Here is a 16440-nt window from a genome sequence, read left to right on the forward strand (position 1 = left end):
TGGGGTCATTAGTTCTCAAATATAGAAACTGGATACGATGTCTTGGTTAAACATGTCAAGAAAACTCTCTCTCTCTCTCTCTCTCTCAAACGATACGACAACCCCCCTCTCATAGAAAACTCTCTTTCTCACAAACCCTAACTTAGCTGCAGCTACACCATCTCTTTCTCATCAAAATCTAGTTACTATCTCCAAGCTCCTTGAATAAACTATTTTTCCTTGTGGGTAACAGGGGGCGTAGATCAAATTGTTAAGGTACTAGCTAGCTCTTACTATCTTCCTTCGTTGTTTTGAATTTTTGATTTTCTCTTTGTGGGAATTTGATCTTTGGTTATGAATGTGTAGGTTTCGATGAATGGTTGTGAATGTGTGAGTTTCTATATATGGGTATGCGGGTTTGGAAAATTGACTAAACAAAGCCTATGATGCCCTAAAACCACAATGATGGAGGCAAGAGAACTGACCTTTGGAAATTTGAGAGGAGGTGGAGAAGGGAAAAACGATCCCTACGGTGCGATAAATAGCAAATTTTCCAAATAATCGTACCAACTGAGTAGTGCAAACCCCTAATTGAAACTGTTTTAAAAAATATTACTGAATAGTGCATTAATTACACCTTAGTCTGTACCCTTAAAGCATTCGTTAACAAAAGTCAATTATACCATCACACACCCTTGGTGCGATGGTCACTCTACAAGTGTAAGTGCTTGTAGGATGTGGGGGGCAAAGATCGGGGTTCAAGTTTCTAGGAGGGAGCTTCACACATTTAAATTAGGCTAGAGTAGAATTTTTATCTTGTATATATAAAAAATAGTCAATTATAAATTGTATACTATAATTTGTATAAAAATTCAATTAACTAATTTCATTTCATTTTGGTTCAATTAAGTCCTTCAACTTTTAATTTTATTCAATTTAGGTATATGTTTAATTTTATTCAATTTAGGTATATGTTTAATTTTATTCAATTTAGGGACCCTCTAAAGTATGGAATTGTTAGAACAAAATGTTGTTATTTATAGGGTCCCTTATAGAGGTTTTATAACAAAAACTAAGAGAAGATTGAAATTGAATAAACTTAATAGTTAAAAGACTTATTTGAATAATGTGAAGTTAGGGCCTGTTTGGTAAGAAATTTCTAGTAATATTTATTAAGTTTTTTGAAAATATATGTGAGTGAAAAGTGTTAGGAAATATGTGTTGTGGTGTTTAAACAATAATTTTTATTGATTAAACATCATTACCAAACAGGGTCTAAAGTTCTAAATTGAATTTTGATAAAAAAAAAAAAATGGTGTAATTCATAATTTAGCTTTATTAATATACTTATTATTATTATTATTATTATTATATATGCTCCCAAATATATTTTCTACGGTTTGTCTACAGTCTAGCGTAGACAAATACCCTCCATAGCCGCCTTCTATAACTGACACCTAATACCTTTGCTTCCTCACTTTATAGCTTTTACTGTTTAGAGTATGTATATTGTCCTCGTCTACACCTCTCAGTACAGACAACAATCCTTTTAAAGCAAATACCACGAGATCTTCTACGCACGCGCTGCGACAGCAACGGACAAACTCCTCTTATTTACATGTTTTACCCTCTCTTCCTCTCTCTCTCCCTCTCTCTTCACACATTCCCTATATATAAAACCCCCTCGCCATCATACATACTTGGACAGTGGACAATATCAAATAGCAATACTCATTCTTCACCAAATCACTTCCTTTGTTTTTGCTTTCTTTCTTCACCAATTCACTTCCTTTGTCTTTGCTTTCTTTGTTTGTTTTCTAAGGCAAATTAGACAATGCATTATCATCAGGCTGAGTCATGGGGTTACTACATGCCAGTGAGGAGCATGGGTGACCCATTAGAGCGAGTGGTGAGGCTGGCTTCTGAGAGTGCAGTGGTGATATTCAGCATCAGTAGCTGTTGCATGTGCCACGCAGTGAAGAGGCTTTTCTGTGGGATGGGTGTGAACCCAACAGTGTACGAGCTGGACCAAGACCCAAGAGGGAAAGAGATTGAGAGGGCATTGATGAGGTTGCTTGGAAACTCACCCAGTGTGCCTGTGGTTTTCATTGGAGGGAAGCTAATTGGTGCTATGGACCGAGTCATGGCCTCCCACATTAATGGATCCCTGGTACCACTTCTCAAGGAAGCTGGAGCTCTGTGGCTGTGATGTGAGTTTCACAACACAAAGATGCAATGCAATGCAATGCTGTGCATGCCTCGAATGTGGAATTTCACTACATACAAAATGGAAAGAAGAGGAGTACCTTGTTTTAATTTTAAGCATATCCAATGTTAAATACATTAGTGGTGTTAATTTTTAATTTTCCTTCTCTAAACTTTTTATATAAGAGTTGACGTCTTGAGGCTTCTAACTTTGTGTAATGGAAGGTGAAATGGAGTAATGTATTTGAAATGAATCTCTCCTTTGTATAGAGATTAATGGAAGGTGAAAATTAAGCTTGGCTTAACTTGTTTTTTACAACCATTTATCGTAATCAAAGCAAAACAAACTCTAAAGAGAGAGAGAGTGAGAGTGCGTGTGTGTAATTTGCGCCGGGAAACTCGTCGTCATGATTCTTGGGAATGTTAAGGAGGGGTCCTTTCCGGCAAAATTTAGTGGTAGCCGTACGCATGTTTCTCTTCAAGTATTTGATTCTACGTCTTTGGTATAATAATTAAGTGTTTGATTCATTGCGACATTTACTTTATAGGGCCACTTTTATGGAGCTATGATGATTGATGACACGGGCGGTGACCTGACCTTCAGCCCCAATAGTTTGTTTGCCAGGTTTGATTTTGTGGGAACAGTGGTTTGCACTGATCTCCATTTTTCTTTCTTTCCTTTTTCGCAGACAGATTAATACTCGTCCAAAACTTGGTTACATTCCTTATAATTGGATGATAATGATAGTAAAAACAATGCCATCTCTCAAGAACAACTAAGTTTTACTATAGTTTATTTATACGTAATTGTATAACTAAGTCACAACACTAAAAAAAAAAATTTTACTATATTTAGTATTTTATCCAATTCTGAAGTAGATAAAGTCACAGACACATCTGACTGAGCATTTTAGGACTTGGACCATACAAATGCTTGAAAGTTGAAAGTAACAATGACAAATTGCGCTTTGACCATTAGGCTTTTATAAAAAAATTTGAAAAGAACAACAATCCATCCCTGCATTATTTCTATATCAATTGAAAATCTGGCAATATAAATCAATTCTACTGATTAAGTACATTGGCTATTTTGCAGAACTGACATTTGAGTTTTTTCATCCTTCAATATAGATAACAAAGACTTGGCCAAACATATCTTTTTCTGGTCGTTGGGTACAAACATAATATTTTTTCATATCATCATTACTTATGATTGATACACATCAAAAAGTAGTCAATGATATTGATACATGTGAAAATTGAATGTTGTATCTTTAGTATTACTAAAAAAGGTTTTGAATATCTAGACAATTCATTTATGAAAAATGTTGGTGTGAAGTGTTTGTTGTTGGAATGAAAACATTTCAAGGAAAAATGTTTCTATTCTAGTGTTTGGTTGATTTTTGAATTTGCATTATACAAAAAATCACAATGTTTTTCAATAGTTCCTATAGATATTAAATGAAGAATTCAATATAAAACATCGAAACATTAATACAAAACAACCAAAATCAACCTAAAAATTTAGATAACCCAAATAAAATTATTGAAAATTACACAAATGAGCACATTAAAAAAAGTGTATGCAAAAAAAATTAATAATAACAAAAGTATCAGCTAAATTTATAAATTCACATATATAATTACAAATACTTAAAACTTCAAAAAGAAACTCTCAGAAGTGTTGAGACATATCATGGTCATGTTTGAAGTTTCAATAAGAGATACTTTTGTTGTTTAGATGGTTTTGGGCTGAGAGGAGTGTATGGCAGCAGCGGTGGCAGTGGTGGTGGCGGTGGCAGCAACAACGGCAGCGGTGGTGGCAGGGGAGGGAGGGGGGTGTGCGGGATTTTGTCAATTTGGTGGTTTTGAGGGTCTTTAAGGGGGCAATTATGCCATTTTAGAGAATTAATCGTATTTTGGTAAGTTTTAGGGGTTTGTCTGAGATTTTTTTAAAATAAATTGTTGTCACTTTGAATATTTCAATGGCATTATCTAGATTTTTGGGTAATTTGGTCAATTACCCTAAAGGTTTTAAGATTTTTTTTTTAATATCATTTTAGAGGTCGCTATTCTCTTGAGGTTGTAAATTTTAATCGTATTTTTCCTAGTCAAAAGAAAATAATTTCAATTTGATTAAGCTTTTAAAAATGAGGAAAGCATTCACCAAGAACATTTACACTAAAATGAATGAGACTTTTAAGTCATAAGGAACTTTCACAAATTTTCAAGTTTGAATTTAGTTAAGGCTAATGTCTCTTACACAGATACTTACACACAACCGTACACACACACACACACACACCTTTTGAACTAAAATTGTGACTTAAATTTTGATTTTTGTTCAAAAGTGGCTCGTGTGTACGATTGTGTGTAAGTTTGTGTAATAAATAGCACATCTAGTTAGTTAATCTTAATTACCTGAGAAAGCCTACAAAAGATTTTGTGTAAGATAAAAGTACTGATTCAGTAAACTCCAATTCCTTTATAGTTACCTAAAAATTTTCATGTTGCATTGCTATCAATTCTTGAAATCGAAGCCATGGCAGTGAGCAGAGCAATATAGTTTGGGGTGGAGATTGGCATACACCAGGCAATCCTAGAAGGTGATCGGGCCAGCCCTAGGCTTAGGCCATTTAAGTCATGGCCTAAGGCCCCTTGACATAAAAAGGCCCCCAAATATGGGTAGGTAAGTTTTTTTTTTTTTATTAAATAAAAAGTGAGTTAAGTGTATGTTTTACCCCAGTCTTAAGAAGGCCTAAAATATTAAAGTCATGCTAGTATATTACAAGTTTTATTATATAGGTCCTACAAATTAATATGTCACCAATGAAGTAATTCAATACTCATTTATTCTTTTGTTAAAGTGCTATCTCATTACCACATCAGTTTGTAAGCTTTTTGTAGTAAAATTTGTAATAAGTTTAGCATTTCCTCCACAAAAAAAAAAAAAAAATGAATTAATAAAAATACAACATAGTCACCATTAAGTGTATGAAAAATGCTAAAGCTAATACAAATTTTAGGAAAAAAAAAATTAACAAACTGATCTGATAGGAGTATGATCAGTGTTACTTAAATAGTATAATATAATAAATGTTTGAATAACTTTTCTTTTATTGGTGATATGCCAATTTGTAAAACCTATATAGTAATTATCATTAGCTCACTTTGTGTGAATTAGTCATATTAATAAGATAGAATTAATAATGGATTTGAAATTAAATAAAAATAAACAAACATTATTTAAGTGATATTTATATGTATAAATGCCCCAATAAAATACTCGCCTTAGGTCTTAAACAATCTTGGGCCAGCCCTAAAGGTGATTTGGATATCATTGTAATAGCACTTGTCCAGGAGGATTTTAGAGTAGCTGCATATGGCTTATTTCTCATGGAAGCTAGTACCCTTTTCCCTTCTTTTTCTAAATTGTCACACTCTCATACAAAGAGAGATGAGTTTGGCGAGGTTAGCTATTAATTTCCCAAATTGTACTGTTTGGATGGAAGATGTTCCATCTCAATCTCTTCATTTTGTTCAGGCTGATATGGCCAATTTGTTTGAAAAAAATTTGATTTCTTTTTTCTCAAAAGAAAAAAAAAATCTTGAAATTTCCAAGTACTTAATTGTCTAAAAAAGTTGTAATAAAAATAAATGAGATACACTTACATCTTCGTGGATAAGAAGATGGATCTACTTAATTTCCTTGGGCTGACCCATGAGAGAGAGGGTGGACTACGTTATATCCATACAGCATGGATGACCCCATGGATTTCTTTCTGGATTGAGCCTTGAGAGATACTTTACTCCCTTTACTGGGGCTGAGGCCCATTGAGCGAACATTACAAATCCAATAATGCTAGCTAATGGCACATTCCAACTTTGGCCATTTGTGTGATTTTAGTTAACTCAAATGGTAAAATCTCTTATCATTAAATAACAGAAATGGAGTTCAAATTCCGCCAACACTGAAAACCACTTAATGTCTTGGTCTAATGATAAAAAGTAAAAATCATTGAAGGGAATGTCATTAGTTGAAATTCTATTGTGTATATATATATATATATATATATATATAGGGGGAAGGACGACAGCGCAGAAGGCGGAAGCACAACAGATTACAGATATATAGAATAATTCAAAGTATAATTCAAAGTAAAATAAGTCAAAGTATGTGATAATTGAAAGTAAGGTGGTAGAACCTGCCAAGCAGTTGTATAACAAAATAATTCAAAGTATTGAAAGCAGAAGTGGTTATTGAATGTACATCAAAACACTTACAGTAGTAGTAGTAGCAACAAGATTACAATGATCAACAGGGATCAGGTGTATAAACAGTACAAGACTTGAAAGCTAGTCCTGATTCTAGTTACAAGCTTTGTGTATTAGTGAGATATCTTGGTCTAAGGAAGTCTTAGAGAGAGTTCTAAGGGAAATCCTAGAAAAGATTCTGAGTTTAACAATAAGGGACAACCCCCCTTAAATAAGTAAATAAAGCAGTAAATAGTGCAGAGTGAATAGTGACTTTTTTACTATTCATGCCAGGACCTGTAACACCCCCAACCTAATTGCATAATTAAATTTATGAGTTTATATGTTTGTTATTACCTTAATTATTTTTAGTGCATTAAAACTTTGCTATTGTGATATTATAGAAGACATATGCTCTTTTAATGTTGTAGAAAAGAAATTTTATAAAGATAAGGATATATATATATATATATACACACACACACACACACACATACATACATATATGCAAAGTTATATTGTCACTGGGCCTATCTTGAAATATAAGTTTATATGGGGTGAAAAGTATAAATGCCAAAAAGTGGAAAAAAGTGGGTCTTGATCTTTTTCTCCTTTGCTATACACATACACCCCCTCAAAGTCAATTCCTCATCTTTTCTTTCGCTGTACCAGAAGCTTCTTGCTTCATTTCTTTTGCTCTTTCTTTTCTTTCTCTCTTTGCTTTCACATGGCAAGACCTCTCTCTCTCCCTCTCACCAAAACAATAAATCTCACTCTAAAGAAGGAATTAAGAGCCTAAAACTAAATTTTCAGCTTCAAATTTGTAGGTAAGTAATTAAAACCTTATTTTATTTTAGAGTATTTTGATAGTTTAATTGTTTTCCCTTCTTTGTTCTCAAATCTGATTTTAGGGGCTGAACTTGTGATTCTGTTTTTGTAAGTTGAAAGTTTGATGGTGTTATGGTCTATTGGATGCTTAATAAGTTATTTTAATGTTTATTTTATTGGTATTAAAATACCCAAATGAATTGAAGACCATTTGCATTTAGTTGATGAATTTTGTATCAACATGCACTGAAGCTGTCACTGTGACAGATTTGATGTTCACTACAAGACAATTCTGTATTAAATCATTTGCTGTGAATTAGGATGCTAGGAGTAGTTTTTATGAATTCTAAGACACATATGGTTGTTATGGAAGTGGTCTCACTGAATTTGGATTAATAAAAAAATAATGGTTTAATTTCTAAGTTGCATAAATTTCTGTCAGGACAGATTTGAGCACGTTTCCTTGTAAAATTTTTAATAAATTATGGTTTTATGATTTGACTTTGAAATTTATAAAGTATATATTAGACATACAGGGGAGTAGCTCTGTAAAATTTCATGACAATTGGATGTGTTTTGTCATACCATTCGGATTTTACAAATGGGGAATTTGCTACTGAAATGATTAGTAAACAGTGTAGGATAACTATGACTTTGTAGATTTAATTTTGAAGTTAGGGTAAATTTTTTGAGCTATAATTTAATATGCTTATCTTTTGGTATGTTTAGATCATATATGAATTTTTATGGCTTGGTTTCTCTGTGTTTTGGTATGTTATGAGTTTGGTGATTGTACCTTGTTTTAGGGGAAACTCTATGTGATAGGAATTAAGATTTTACTAAGTTGAGAGGTAGGTTGTGTTGAGGTATAAGTTTATATTTTAGGAAGAGTTGTTAGTAATAAGTTTTGGTCTTTCATTTAGGTGAGGAGAACGAGAACACGGACACTTGAGCTCCTCTGGTACAAATCTCTCGCGTCTTCTATTTTCAAGTAAGGGATTTGTGACATGTGCATTTGATAAGTATAAGGACTATTTAGAAAACTACAATGCATTAAAACCTTTTAATTAGAGATATTACATATTAGCATGATTCAAGTAAATATTTATGTTCGTGACTTATTGAATCTTATATATATGATAATTTTAGCATATTGATGCTATTACTCATATCACGAACATAATGTTTAAAGAAAGAATTTGATATGCTACTATTATTAAATAGTTATGTAAAAGTATAGTATCTGAAAAGTATAGTTTTTAGTTATTCCATTGTCATAATCTGAACTCAGCCAGTAGGGGTTATAGTACTGGTATTTCCATAGAGATTCTATTTGGCCATTAAAAGTGGGACTGGCTCTGCTATACTCGCCCTTGTTGGTAACTGCCAACTTGTGGAGGATGTCAACCTACCCCCCATGGTTGAAAGTATGTATTATGATATGATTCCGGAATTACCTAGCATTGTGGGGAATGCTGGATGCCTGGCACAAAGTGCTGGAAGCCTTCCAAAGTTATGACAGACTTACAATTGGACTAACTAATATGTATTATAAAAGAGCTATTAAACTATTTAGAAGTTATAAGAAAAGTATGATGATAAGAAAAGTATGATGATAAGAAAAGTATGTTGAATTATGTTTAAGTTCCTTATCATGTTCTTTTATTATCATATGAAAGGAAAATGAAGTATTTTCATTTGAAATTCATAAGTTAATTTAAGAACAATATGAATAGTATGAAGGCTATTTTATCAAAACTGGCATATCCATAAAGTATTTGATTTACATGCATTCTTATCAAAGGCCCATGGAGCTTAAAAACCTTATTGGGCTTCGCAGCTCACCCTATTATATTTCAGTGCACAGGTTCTTCCTGGAAGCAGCGAGAGTATTAGAGGTGGCAAGATTCTGTGATTCTCTTTTGTTTAGATTGTATAGTTTTTTTTGTTGTATAGTAGTTTAGCTCTTTTGTTGTATAAAAGGAATCAATATGTACTTGATCATTTGAGCACAGATGTAATTCTGAACTTTAGTTTGGTTTGAACCCCAGTTGTATGTCTTTGGGGTTGGGTTTGTAAATAAGAGTTTTTGCTAAATGTTTAGCTATGTAATATTTGCACGAATACCTGAAGTTTCAGCCAAGTGGCAATCTTGCAAAGTTCAAATGAAATGAATTTTCAAGGTTTTCACATTTTTGTATATTATGGCTTTTATGCAAGAAAATAAGCAGGTATACAGGAAACAATTCTTGATAAGCACCTTCTATTTAGGTTGGTTCGTGTTAGTATTGAGGTAAACTTGATATTAACATGCCGGTCATGCTCTAAATTCTGAAGTACAGGTTTGGGTCGTGACAGGACCCGTGAGGGGCATCATGAGCGCATTATCTGGAAGGAATCAAGTCGGCTTTTGAGACCGAAAGTAGTTTGGCTAGTAGTGCCAAAAGTGGTCAACAAAGGAATCATGGAAGCAGCAATATATACTTTTACTCCTTGAGTGAATATTGTAACCTCAGTAGCCTTTGTGCAAGCCAGAAGTGAATTAGGTAGATTATCCTTCATCAGGTTCCCATTTAGGACAAGGATCCCATGGTGGATCATTATTGCATTCATGTTCATGATAAGTTGAATATTTGTTGCAAAATCCACAATACATTAATGGTTCGTAAACAGGATCTCTTGTGAGAAATATTCTTGGGTCATCATGTTCTACCCATTGTAAGTGTTGGACCGCCGAAACATAAGGTATATTAACAAAAACAGAAATTCTATCTGTACAACCAAAGAAATGGTAGTCTTTCCATAATTCTTCGGAGACATCAAGAATTCGATTATTGAAGTAGCTTCTCCAACACTCGGCAAGAGCATAGGGATGCTTATGTGAGACATGAGCATTTCCTTCGTACCATTGACCTTGATGAGTATATCCATTAATAAGAACAAGATGCTTGGAAGGTTGAACATTCATCCAATTATTCTTTTCCCATTTGGGCAAGGTACTCCAACATCGGATGGAAACATGAGGAGTTACTGCAACATCTGCAACAGCTTTTTGGATAATATCAGGAAATTGGTTAATTTGATCATAACTTGTCAATTTGATGAGTCTGACAAATCCAAATTTGAACATTTGAGAAAGCTGGAAAGGATCAATATCAGTACCATCTTCATAGTTAATTAAAAGATCAGGGAAAGGATGGGTTTTTTCATGTACTCTGAGACTGCTCCCAAAGTATTTTTCCCATTTCTTTTTTATATAGCCTTTATTGGGGCCATCAGGTTCAACAATGGTAAGGGCAATTGAAACAAGGATTTTGAAATATTCAAGGCAAAGATTAAGATCTTTGGTCATAACCTTGGATTCCGAAATACAAGATTGTACTTCAGGAGGCAAGTTGGCAACAACACTTTTTAGCAAAGATTGGCTTTTTAAACTCAATCTAGCAAAATCAGTACCAAAGAGTTTCAAGCGTTGAATGGATTTCCTCTTTGCCAAAGAGTTGACTAATCAAATTTGATTTATCATGATGGTTTTGATGGTTAACAAGGCAATTAAAAAGTTGATCGGTAAAGACCTCATTTTCAGTAGTGGGGTCGTCAATTTGGGTAGTAAGGTTAACAACGTGAATTTCAAGCGCTCTTATGGTTTTGGTGAATAGTTTATGGTAGTTTGAAGAATGGGAGGCATGAAGGTTGTCAAGAATGAATTTAATGGAATCTGGTAATTCACTATAGACTCCATTATGGAATTGTAATTCTCTGTTCAATACTTCTTGTAAGGTTAATATGATATCGCCACTGGAATATGTCACCTCTGTTGGGACAAATTCCTAAAGAGATGTTGCATTACTGGATTTTACTCCAGAAGATGCACCTTCATGCATTACAAAAGGTGGTCTTGCTGGGAGCCTTTCATCTTGAGGAAAGTCCTGGATAGGTGTTTTCCCCTTGTTCTTCTTCTCTGCCGAAGAAGTCATAATATTCTACTTAGTAGTGGTAGTATTAAATCTTACTTTTTCCTGCCAAGTAAGGGAGAAGATATTAAGATAATTGGCTGTAGTCAATAGTTCAATGATAAAATAATTTATGGGAAAATGAGAGTAAATATAATCAGTAAAATCCTTTTGATATACAACTGCTTGGCTAGTTCTACCGCCTTACTTTCAATTATCACATACTTTGACTTATTTTACTTTGAATTATTCTATATATCTGTAATCTGTTGTGCTTCCGCCTTCTGCGCTGTCGTCCTTCCCCCTTTATGGTATCAGAGTCATTCTTTCCTTGGCCAATAGTGTTCTTATGTCTTTCATATTCTGTCCGTGTCTGCCTCACCTTGTGATACTTTGTTGTTGTGTCGATCTTGCCGTCGTTGGCGCCACCGCCATTGTAAAAAGTCTCAGATCTAAACAGTAAGGCCCGTGAAGCCAAGAGAGCGTGAGGGCGTGAGACGAATAGGGTTGATGAACAGTATGTGTTACGAAATGCAACGGTTGCGAGAAAAACATGATAACCGAGTGTTATAACTAAGTTAGATATTGATATAATGTGGAGATCCGACTCCTCTGTTAGCTCTAGGACTGGTTGTCCTCTTGCTATTGTGAATGAAGAAGACCTCACTGTTGGAGAAAGTGAGTACCCTGATTTCAGAAAATGGAATATCCCTAAGATTTCAACTAAACCTGAAAATGATCAAGAAGAAGAAGAAGATGCAAAATCTGATGCTCCTTTCAGATCTGATTTTCCACCTATTGAAACTCCTCCCCCTTTCAAACATCTACGTGTAATAAATTTGGTGGATATGGATTTTGAAACTCCTGCTTTTCAAATTTATATGGTTGCTTTAAGTAATGAATTCTTTTCTAAAGCAAACCGTGACAAAAGAAAGTATTACCAAAGTACTTTTGCTCAGTCTAAAAAGGACAGAATCAAAAGGAACTGGAGAGAAAAAATGGATTTGTTAAAACAACATATTTTGTTTTTTGATTATCTTGAGAATTATTATGTTTCAAGAAATGAGGTTCATACCAATTACTTGAACGTAATAAAAAAATCTGCTTTTGTTAAACATGATAAAACTGTTGTTAAATCCAGTCATCCACCCCTGGAAACTGTTTTGATTACTTGCAAAAATAATAAAGAAAGCATTGAGGTGAAAGCCTCCCCTTTCAAAATTGCCGATGATAAAACTCTTGTTTTTGCCATTATTGAACAAAACAATTTTGCTAATGAATCTTTGCATATTATTGGTCAACAGCTTGACCGTATTGAAGAAAAAATTGTTGAAAAAATTGCTGTTACAAAACTTGAGAAGCCTTTGATTGATTTACCCAGTTAAAGAAAAACTATTGATTTTAAAATTTCTCAGAGTAAGACTTTTGATTTGGTTAACTCCCAAGGATCAACTGTTGAAAAGATTGAAAAAATGCTTGATAATTTAAAAGTTAAAACCGAGCAAACTTCTACTTTTAGAAGCGCCGCTTGTGCTATTTCAAGAAATGAGAAAGAAATTGTTTTTGATGGCGACACAAATTCTAACTCATTATCTTCTGATTCTTTAAAAAATGCTTTTGATGACGATTTAAGTTTACTTGAAATTAAAAGATTTGTTGGAAAACCCAATCCCACGTCTTTTACAAAAAATTGGTATCCTAAACCTACTCCTCCTGATTTGCAGTTTGAAGAAAGATCTTCTCAAACTCAATTTTCTGTTTTTGCTGATAAGCTTTACGAATGGAATATTGATGGTTTGTCTGAACAAGAGATTATTAACAAAATGGCTCACATGTCTATGGTTGGCATTGCATATATAAGCAATCATGACAATCTTGATCGTCCTGATATTATTGATTTGCTTACATCTGGTTTTACTGGTTCTCTTCGAGGTTGGTGGGATTCACATCTCACAGAAGAATCCAGAGAGTCTATTAAACATGCTATTAAAAGAGATACTAATGGTATGCCTATTTTTTATGAAAATATTAATTGTGGTGTTCCTGATGGTGTCAATACTTTGGTTTACACCATTCTTAAACATTTTGTTGGTACTCCATCTAATATTTCGTCTCGAATTTCTGATTATTTGAATAATTTGAGATGTCCTACTATGTCTGATTACAGATGGTACCAAGATGTGTTTACTTTCAGAGTCATGCTCAGAAAATACTCTACGAAGCCTTATTGGAAAGAGATGTATATTGATGGTCTACCTCCTATCTTTGCTCATAAGGTAAAAAATGAATTAATTGGTAAAAATGATTCTATTGATTTTGATAATTTAACTTATGGTGATATTTTCAGCACTATTAAAAAACTTGGAATTAATATGTGCAATGATGAAAAATGGTTAAAACAACAGCTAAAAGATAAAAAGAAAGCTAAATATGAAATGAGTAATTTATGTGAACAATATGGTTTACCTCCTATTGCCCCTTCCAGGCAAAAAGGAAAAAGTAAACATGATAAAGTTTACAAAAGTTATTCCCATAAAAAGCATAAAAGATACAGAACCCACTATGTTAAACCCAATGATTTTTATGCTAAAAACAAATCTGCTTTTCAAAAACATGATAAACAAAGATCAGGTAAAGGTAAATGCTTTAATTGTGGCAAATTTGGCCATTTCAATAAAGACTGTAACCAACAACCTGGTAAATTGAAAAATAAGTTGAACATGTTAAACATTAATAATAATGATCAAAATGAATTGTTTCAAATTCTTGAATTTACTGCTTCAACTGATTCCTTTGAAGATAATTTTTTCTCCTCATCTGATTTTGTTTATCACTCTCGAAGTGATGTTTCTAAATCCCCTAATATTAAACTTGGCTGTAGAGATTCTTGTTGTAATATAATTAAATCTATTAAAATGTTAACCAAAAGTAAAGAGAATGATAATTTACTGTTAACAATGATAAGTAAAATTGAAGACCCTAATTTACGGAAAGATTATCTTAACAAGTTTTTGAAAAACTTAACAAAAGAAGATAAGGTTAAAAGACCTAGTTCTACGATAAGTTTTGAAGAAACTTTGAAAAGATTTAATAAAAATAAATCAAAAGAGATAACTGTTAACGATCTTCAACATGAAATAAAAACTGTTAAACAAGAAATAATCCAACTAAAAAATGATGTTAAAACTATTAAACATGATAATGATCATCTCAGACAAGAATTGTTAATTCAAAAAATTGATAAAAATATGGATAAACAACAATCTGATGATGGTGAGCAAAAAGGCGGAGATGAATCCGATCAACAAGCTTCTCCTTCTGGTAATGATTCTGATCGTGTCCTGATTAATTTGATTGATAATCATTTGTCTCTTGTTAAACATATGTTGCCTAAATGGTAGACTAAGGTCAAAATTATTGTTGCTCATAATTATACTTTTGATGTTGTTGCTATGATTGATTCTGGTGCTGATGTTATTTGTATCCAAGAAGGACTGATTCCATCTAAATATTTTGAAAAATCAACTGAGAGATTAGTTTTTGCCATGATAATGTTTGCTTTAAAATTCCTTCTGTGCTTGTTGAAAATATGACTGATAAGGTGATTCTTGGTTTGCCTTTTATTAACTCTTTATACCATTTTCTTACTAAAGATGATGGAATTACTACTGATCCTTTTGGACAAAAAGTAAAATTCAAATTTTGTCCAAAGCATGAAGCTCGTGATACTTTTAATTTAATCCATGCTAAAGTCAAACACCTTAACTTCCTTCAACAAGAAGTCAAGCACAAAAAAATTGTTGAACAGCTTGCTGATAAATTACTTCAATCTAAGATTGTTAATTTTCAGAAAATACTAATGAGTGATGTTTGTTCTGATATTCCTAATGCTTTTTGGCACAGAAAAAATCATATTGTTGACTTACCTTATGCTAAAGATTTTTGTGAAAAGAATATTCCTACTAAAGCTCGCCCTATTCAAATGAATGCTGAAACTGTTGAATTTTGTAAAAATGAGATCAATGATTTGCTCAAGAAAAAACTTATTAGGAACAGCAAGTCTCCTTGGTCTTGTGCTGCTTTCTATGTTCAGAAAAATGCTGAGCTTGAGAGAGGAACCCCTCGCCTTGTCATTAACTACAAACCCTTGGACAAAGTCTTAGAATGGATTAGGTACCCTATTCCCAATAAGAATGATCTTGTTCATAGGCTGAGTGATGCTATTATATTCTCCAAATTTGATATGAAGTCTGGATTTTGGCAAGTTCAGATTAGTGAGAAGGATAGGTATAAAACTGCTTTTACCACACCTTTTGGTCATTATGAGTGGAATGGTATGCCTTTCGGTCTCAAAAATGCTCCTAGCAAATTCCAAAACATTATGAATGATATCTTTAATGATTTCAGCCATTTTACTATTGTTTACATTGATGATGTCTTGATCTTCTCCAAATCCATTATTGAACACTGGAAACATTTATACTCATTTCTTGACATTATCAAAAGAAATGGTCTTGTTGTCTCTGCTAAGAAAATCAAACTATTTCAAGCCAAAGTCATATTTCTTGGTTATGATATTTTCAAAGGACAGATCCATCCTATTGATAGGGCTATTCAATTTGCTAATAAATTTCCTGATGAAATTATTGATAAAAACTCAACTTCAAAGATTTCTTGGATCCCTAAACTATGTTGCTGATTTTTATAAAAACCTAAGGAAACAATGTAAACCACTTTTTGATCGGTTACAGAGTAATCCTCCTCCTTGGAATGATATTCATACTTCTCTTATTAAACAGATCAAATCTCATGTTAAAACCTTGCCCTGTCTTGGTATCCCAACTGTTAATGCTTTCAAAATCATTGAAACTGATGCCTTTGACATTGGTTATGGAGGTATTCTAAAACAAAAAGTTTCATATGATTCTTCTGAGCAAATTGTTCGTTTCCACTCTAGAGTCTGGAGTACTGCACAACTAAACTATAGTACTATAAAGAAAGAAATTTTATCCATAGTACTATGCATTTCAAAATTTCAAAGTGATTTATTAAACCAAAAATTTTTATTACGAATCGACTGTAAAAGTGCTAAATATGTCATTGAAAAAGATGTTGAAAATATTGCTTCCAAACATATTTTTGCTAGATGGCAAGCTATTTTAAGCGTTTTTGATTTTGACATTGAATATATTAAAGGTTCTCAAAATTCTATTCCTGATTT

General features: G+C 33.0%; 1 protein-coding gene and 1 long non-coding RNA gene across 2 annotated transcripts; both read left to right on the forward strand.

Moving 5' to 3' along the window:
* The first annotated feature begins 1687 nt into the window (after positions 1–1687).
* LOC142629694 (glutaredoxin-C1-like) lies at positions 1688–2389 on the forward strand. Its single transcript, XM_075803735.1, has one exon. It carries the CDS (start codon positions 1814–1816, stop codon positions 2186–2188), a length of 375 nt encoding a protein of 124 aa, XP_075659850.1. The 5' UTR covers positions 1688–1813; the 3' UTR covers positions 2189–2389.
* A 4699-nt stretch (positions 2390–7088) lies between these two features.
* Positions 7089–9466, forward strand: LOC142629490 (uncharacterized). The gene is made up of 3 exons (XR_012843066.1): positions 7089–7265; positions 8190–8257; positions 9127–9466. It is a non-coding gene; the product is annotated as an uncharacterized LOC142629490 (long non-coding RNA).
* The last annotated feature ends 6974 nt before the right edge of the window (positions 9467–16440 follow it).

Source organism: Castanea sativa, chromosome 3 (assembly GCF_040712315.1).
Source record: "Castanea sativa cultivar Marrone di Chiusa Pesio chromosome 3, ASM4071231v1".
Lineage (NCBI taxonomy): Eukaryota > Viridiplantae > Streptophyta > Magnoliopsida > Fagales > Fagaceae > Castanea > Castanea sativa.

Coding starts and splice junctions, on each gene's coding strand:
- LOC142629694 (XM_075803735.1), top strand. CDS start 1,814: ATGCATTATCATCAGGCTGAGTCATGGGGTTACTACATGCCAGTGAGG.